Below are 7,768 nucleotides of genomic sequence, written 5' to 3' on the forward strand. Positions count from 1 at the left end.
AGAGTAATACTTATGTCCATAAAGACTGGACATCAGAAGAAGAATCTTGTCTAGGCTAGAGATCTGAGTGTTGTCAAAACTAAGACCAGAAGAAAAGGTTCATTTTGCACGAAATAAAACAGGCTGAGTTTTGCTAGCAGTAAAAATTATCAGAATCCCAGTGAAGAATTGGAGATCTGAATTTCAAGGGGCAGAAGTGAACATTCTAGAATATTTGTGCAGTGCAAAGTTCGTTCAATGAGAATGAGGAGTGAACATATGTAATCTTCAAAACTGCATGTTGGAATCTGCAATTAACTGAAGTACTAACAAACAAACTTAACTATCTCTATTATAAAATATGAATTTAACAGCTACTGAAAAAGAAAAATTAATCAAGAATAACAAATTTTGATGATGTGCATTAAACTATCAGATATCAAATACTATTTTAATATTTTAATGAACTGGTATTTTGATATTTTCACTAAAAAAACCTGCTTAGAAATGAATGTAATTTATCTTTACATTTCCTACTGTAAGTTATTCATAAGCAGTGACCATCAGGAGTTTTTTTGCAGTCTTGAGACTGTTGTAAAACAAGAAAAAATAAACAATAAGCACTTATTTTAAATATAGGCCATCCACTTATATTTTTTAAAAAAAAACTGTCTGCATCACAGCCATCTTAGTCCTCTATAACCTTATGCTGGTGATGCCACTTCAAATATAAGTTCTGTAGTAGCAGATGAGAAAAAATAACTTGCAGATAAGTTATACTGTACAGATTAATTGTTTTGATTAAAGTAGGAAATAGTGAAAAACAAATGTCCATTATCCCCTTGTTCCACAAAACACAAAATGCAAAGAGGGGGAGACCATTTTTCCTGCTTTGATTTGGTAGCCTTTTCCTCTTCTAAAATCCAAAATTGGGTAGCAATCTGATGCTATGCTAAAGAAAATATCTGACACACAATCCTCCAGTTAAACAAGTTTTGTTATACATTTCAAATAGAACATACAATCATTTATTTTCTGGAAAAATAGCATTTCTTTGATACTTACTGTATCAAATAATTGCATTGATGTGGCTTGTGAATTCCTTTTGGTATACAATTTTTAATTATATTTAAACACATAACTCTCGATCTAGTTCATGCATGGATAACTTTTTTTCCAACATTACATAAATATTTATATATGTTATGCTATATCGATGGAAAGAGGAATAACTTGTATCATAAGTGAATAAAACAGTAGTTTAAAACATTAAAATTCTGAAAGTTTTCTATCCTTCTGGTCTTCAAATATGATTTATCCTTTCTGGTCTTCAGAAACAGCTGAATAGCTAAAAGTGCTATGTTTGCAAGCACAAGAAATTGGAATATGCAATCTGAATAGCTGAATTCATTTAATGTTAGGCTTAATAGATACATGTAAGTTCAGAGGAAATCTCCTACAATGAATCTGAGAACGCCATAGGAATGAAATCACAACAGCGATAATAATTCAAAACAACAAGTTTTATGTCTATGAGAATAAATGGAGGTAATTTTATAAATAATGTTTCATTGTCTCAGAATTCAAATAAGTAATATTTCCTCACTTAGTTATTAACATGCTTAAATAAAAATTATCTCAGCTATCTGGATTATTCTTAAATAAACAATGTTTTTATTTTGTTATATCTAATGTTTATATTTCGATAATTAAAACAAAAGTGTCTAGCAGCCACACAAAATATTAGTGAAAGAATATTGGTGTGATAAATTTTATGTAAAGCTGTTAGCTCATTAATTTATGTAAAACAATTCGTCAAATGTTATTTCTAAATTTAAAAAAAAAATGTCAACATATAAATAACACAAGTTTCCGCTAAAAACGTGCTTTATAATGCAGTGAGCACTGGCATTTAACACTGATTACCTATGCCATTCGCTACGGATGCGATACAATCAGCTGCTTCTTTTGGTTCCTCTTTAGCGATTATCAGCTGATCACTTGGTGGTTCTGTTTTAACATCATTCATATCTCCAATAGTCTCTCTCTCTTTAATTCCAAGTACTTCTATCATCGGTAAATCTACTCTGTTAAAACAAATATCAGATATGTTACGACAACGCGATTCTAACGACAATGTCTTTTATTTATTCGCTTGTTTTTTTTCTTTTTTAAATATACACTTTAAGACAACACACAAGGATAACATGGAAGGATGGATGGATGGATGGATATTGTTGGCACTAAAGGGGGAAAAAAATTAAGATACCCGCCAGATGACTCTGAAGGCATCTAAGATTTCTAATGTTGTTGTATAGCCCAAAATTGACGGGTTAACAACCTAAATTAGAAGTTTCGATTATCCAAGACATGTCATACAAGAATGTATAGGGGGAAGATAATAAAACAAAATAAATCCTTTAACGCATTTTATTCTCTAAAGGGAGCAGGTAAGATTCTTTATTCTTAGCTAACTTTCTAAAATTAGCCTTCAGTAATAATAGGCTCGAGCTATGACTGAACCAAGAATTCAAGAGAAAGATGAGACTCGAGAATCGGCCGAAAAAAGATTTAATTATTATTATTATTATTATTATTATTATTAAGAGAGACCTCCAAGGAGTCAGAGACTCATCGAGGGAGGCCACATAGTACACACACCAGTGGCGCACTCAGGATTTGATCTTTGAGGGGGGGGGGGGCAAGTTGAGTAGACGATTTACGAATACACACTACGAATTGCATACGACCTATGACTCAGCATCTGCAGTGATCGCCAATATATGACAAATAGTATAGAAATAGAAGACACAACATAAATTTTAAAAAATCAATTTTAAAAAGGAAAAGATTTTTGGAAAATTTTCTAGTGTTTATTTCCTTTTTCTTTTGGGGGGACAGGGCCCCTTGCCCCTTCCCTGGGTGCGCCACTGAGACACACCAGCTATCATACTTATTATTGAATTCATTCACACTGCGTGCACTCACAACATCTAATGGCAATCCATTCCAATCATGCATCACCCTGTGAGAGAAAAATCTAGCCCCCACATCCTTCTTGGCGGCCTTTATTCTCAGCGTCCAAGGATGCCCTCTCGTCCTTTCTTCACCCTCCATAAACTGAAATCCTGTATGACCCTTTTAGAAGCTTGTAAGTCTCGATCATATCACCCCCTTTCTCCTGTTTGCTAGTGTCTGCAGTCTACAAATTCTCAGTCTGTCTTCATAATCGGTATTCGACAATCCCGATATCATTTTTAACACTCTCCTTTGTACTCTCTCCAACATATCAGAATCACAACAGAAACCAGGACACCACACCTGCGCACAATAATCCAAGTGAGGTCTTATCAAGGCCTTGTAAAGAGGCTGGTGGATATACTCTTGGTGTGTTTTTATCTTACTTTGTGTGGGAAAAGGTAAAATTTGTATGTGTTATTTGGAGAGTAGAAACATTTTTTCTATACCAAACTTTAAGAGTTCAAGTCACGTTTTTGGGTTAAATTATCTGCTGTCTCCCTGTAAAACCACCAAATTCTAACAGTTCGGATTTTCGATTATGTGAACGAAATGTTTTCAGATAACTCAAACAATGTCAATAGGTAGCATTAGACAATTTATAAAATAATCAATTACATGGATATTAGTTTTCACCACTTTTTCCCCGTGTTCCTGGCATTAATTTTACAGTAGTGATATTTTTACAATAATTAAACAGAATTGCATTAAGGTATAAAGTTGTGGATTTAAATATCAAATTCTAATCAGAATAACTGAGTAAAAAATTCACTGTGGAAAAACAGAACAAAAGCACACATCTTTGTTCATTTAAGTTGACAAATGCATATTTTATTTTGCTGAAATACTATTTACAAGTATATTATTATTATTATTATTATTCCTGATACCTCCAAGGAGTCCGAAGACTCATCGCGGGAGGACATCTTCAACTGTCTCTACATCTTACCTCTACTACGAATCAACGCCATCTACCGCCCACCTCCAACACTACCACAACTAGTAATTTCATAGTAAATTCACAGAGAAAAATTCAAAACATGTAATTACCTAAAAATATTTCACAATATTTAGTTTAGACTCTAAACATTTTCCAAAGAGTCCAATGAATAAAATTTTCATTACTCACTGTTTCTTGGTTACATTACATCAAAATAGCTGGTCATTCAAAATAGTTTTTAAATCAGATGCCATGGTAACCACACTTCCATACATTTGATATTGTGTCTACATATATAGATGACACCATGCCTCCCTAAGCTTTCTGTGTATTCCTTTGTCACCAAATATGCACAAACAGTTTTTGTAAAATGTTCGTAAATGTCCCAAAATAAAGAATCTTTATCGAATAGGATAAAATCTTGAAAGTCTTATTTTAACCATTGATGAATTTAAATGATTAGCGATAATTTTTTTCATGATACGAATAGCTGATAATTCAGTTTCCAAAAATAGTAAATGATTATAAATGTCATACATTTTTGATGAAAATCTCTCAGCTTCTTCACAACTAATAGAAAAAACTTTACTTCCATCAGCTCCTGTATCATCAAGTATTAGTTCTCCATCTTGGCATTTCAGTATATAACACTCACCGAGGTCCATTTCATAGTCAACTCTTCTTTGCAAGTAGCCGAGGATATCTGACGCTTCCTGTGTATTTATTTTCTGTATGTTAGATTCAGTAAATATAATTGTAAGTAATATTTCACTCAAATAAATGTGTAAATTAAAATGAACAAAAGGGTGTCATTGATGTGTTATGCAATTTTAAGTAAGACCATATATATATATACTGTATATATATATATATATATATATGGTCTTACGTAGATTATTTTTTTTCTCTTGTGAAATTTCTTGCCACAAACTAACCAGACTTTTTTTTTGAAAATCCACTCAGTGAATTTAATGTCTTATTTGTTCATGCAAGCCCTCAAATATTTCATGAAACTGTGTCAACTCTTGGAAGTAAAGGGAAATGGGCGTTAAATTAATAGCCAGCATTTTAGTGGAGAATATTTCACCTGAAAAGTGATAATTTATTTATTATATATGTAGATACCTCCAGTAGACTAGATAAACAGTCATACTTAAAGTATGACTGTTAGAAATCGGTTATTTTACAGAGAGACTATAGATATTTTAATCCATCACGTTACCAAACTCGTAGAAAAGGTTGGTGTAGAAAAGAAACGAAGGTACATTTTTCTTTTCTTTTTAAAAAACTGGGTAAACTGATATACTGTAATTAATTATTTTAGAAAATTGTCTAATGCTACCTATTGACAATATTTGAGTTATCTGTAAACATTTTGTTCACATACTCAAACCCCGAACTGATAAAGTTTTGTATAGAAAAAAGATTTGTACTCTCCAGATAATACAAATGCAATTTTTTACCTTTTCCCAAACAAAGTATGATAAGAATTTGGTTATTTTACAGAGAGGCTGCAGATAATTTAACCCATCACGTTACCAAACTCTTAAAAAAGCTTGGTGTAGAAAAGAAAAGAAGGTACATTTTTCTTTTCTTTTTAAACATTTGTACATGATAAAATTTTAAAAATATATGACTGGCATTCGAAACTTTTTTTTCAAAACTTGACAACACATGCTATTCCATTAGAAAGAAAAAAGAAAGAGAAGACAGAAGTGATAGCTAATAATCTAATTGTCTTTTCAAATGAATAAAGTACAAATAAATTGTTTTTCTTGTGAAATTTCTTGCCACAAGCTAACTAGAGACTTTTTTTTGAAAATCCACTCAGTGAATTAAAAGTCTTATTTGTTCATGCAAGCCCTCAAATATTTCAAGAAACTGTGTCAACTCTTGGAAAGCAAAAGGAATCGGGTATTAAATTAATAGCTAGAATTTTACTGGAGAATATTTCATCTGAAAAGTGACAATTTATTTATTATATATGTAGATACCACCAACAGACTAGAAAAAACAGTTGTACTTAAAGTATGAGTTAGAATTTGGTTATTTTACAGTGAGAGACTGTAGACATTTTAACCCATCACATTACCAAACTCTTAAAAAAAGGTTGGTGTAGAAAAGAAGAAAAAAAACTGGGGAAAGGGAAACTGATATGCTGTAACTAATTATTTTCGAAAACTGTCTAATGCTACCTATTGACAATGTTTGAGTTATCTGTAATCATTTCGATCACATAATCAAACCACCCGAACTAATAATACCGCACAAAACATTCAAAGGATGATATAAGTCATGAAAAAGGTGATGTTTGGATTGTCGTGTGAGAAGTATTATCAAACCCTTAAGTAATACCAGGAGAATTCCAATCCTCCCAGTCAGAAAATTTCACAAGTAGACACAATGTGGTGAATATGGTCGCTGGCTGATATTACCCATGACAAGACACATTGAGCTACCATGGGGGAAAAAACAGATTGAGAAATCACGAGTTTAGGAAATAAACGAACTGCATTAGTCAGGAAAAGACATGTTGAGTTAATGTTGTTGCTTCTATTGTAAAACTCACGTGAATGCTAAAATACCTAGTCACTGTGGGAACTGAAAGAGGACCGAAAACTAAGACCGGAAATTGACTAATCTTCAAGAAAGACTAATGAAAAGAAGGAATTAACAAAGAGAACCAAATGATTGGAAATCTAAAGGATGTAGTTAACTAGGTTTTCTGGTCATTTACAGAAATATTATTCTCTCAAGATGTGTGAGTGTTTCTGTTGTGTTGAGGATATAAAATTCAACAATTTTGGAATATCTTTTTCGGAATATTCGCATTTAGAAGAGTTATTCTGGAAAGACTGTAAGTAATTTAAATTATCATTAGAATTTATAGAATACATAGAAAAGATTTTGTAATCCATTTAACTGTCCGTTTATTTTAATCTATTTTTTAAATGCCGTTTAGTTTTCTCTTGACTGTAAAGTAAAAAATACCAATAGCCACGCATTTTGTAAAAAGATAACATTAATTAGAAAAGTAATGAAGTTTGAGATCTTAAATGTAGACAAATCAAAATATTCGGATGAGTTATGTATATGAGAAAAAAAAGTGTTTGAGGGACACCAGCATATAATTACATTATTCAGAAAACTCAAGCCTGTGTAGCTCAGTGGAAGTGGCACTTGCGTCCTCTGCACTTGGCTGCTTGAAGTTAGACCTAGGTTCTAGTCTAGTCGCTGACTGGAGGAACTTTTTCTAAGTCTCTCTTCGACCGGTTCCCGAGTTAGTCGATCTCTGGCACAGGCAAGCGGGTTTTTCCTCCCGGAAACTCGGGTTTTTCGTCCCGTAAACTCAAGAAAATCGACCATAGTCCCACATTATTTCAGACAGTAACATATCTTGTTAGGGTAAGGTACCAAGAGATGTTTGCACTTGTTTGCCAGCCTCTTCATTGGTGGCTGCTATAATTAATGCTAGACATGGACCAGCTCTCTGATTGGCTACCGGTGGAGATTGAACTGCCCACTCAGTCTCCAAATGCTAGATAGGGTATAAAGGCCTCGCCTATTCCCTATTAGGGAATAAAAGGCGTTTAGTTGATTTTTTGAACTCTAAACGCTGCCGCCACTAGACTCTACTACACTCTAAGAATTCCCACCCTTTAACAGGAAATACCCCAAACTGTATTGGAAAATTAGTGCAGCCATCTCTAGACAACCAAAGACAAAACATGACGACAATGACGAATGTGTGTCACCCTGGGAAAATTCCAAGATATCTTATCTCAAAAACATCACCCACAATTCCAACCAAAACACCTTGTGATATCATGG

General features: G+C 33.0%; 1 protein-coding gene across 3 annotated transcripts in view; it reads right to left on the reverse strand.

The window, feature by feature from the left end:
• LOC150101067 (uncharacterized) overlaps window positions 1–2,116 on the reverse strand; it is a 69,551-nt gene extending 67,435 nt beyond the window's left edge. For 2 of the 3 annotated variants that reach the window (XM_090401258.1, XM_090401259.1), the window contains exon 1: window positions 1,906–2,116. In XM_090401258.1, coding sequence (XP_090257384.1) covers window positions 1,906–2,053 — 148 coding nt within the window. In that variant the 5' untranslated portion in view covers window positions 2,054–2,116. Of the gene's footprint in view, window positions 1–1,044; window positions 1,142–1,905 lie in introns of those variants that run through there. The other variant, XM_090401260.1, reaches the window with a different exon arrangement.
• Between the last annotated feature and the right edge of the window lie 5,652 nt (window positions 2,117–7,768).

Source organism: Typopeltis vanoorti, chromosome 12 (assembly GCF_054136105.1).
Source record: "Typopeltis vanoorti isolate ZY-2024b chromosome 12, IOZ_Tvanoo_1.0, whole genome shotgun sequence".
Taxonomy (NCBI): Eukaryota; Metazoa; Arthropoda; class Arachnida; order Uropygi; family Thelyphonidae; genus Typopeltis; species Typopeltis vanoorti.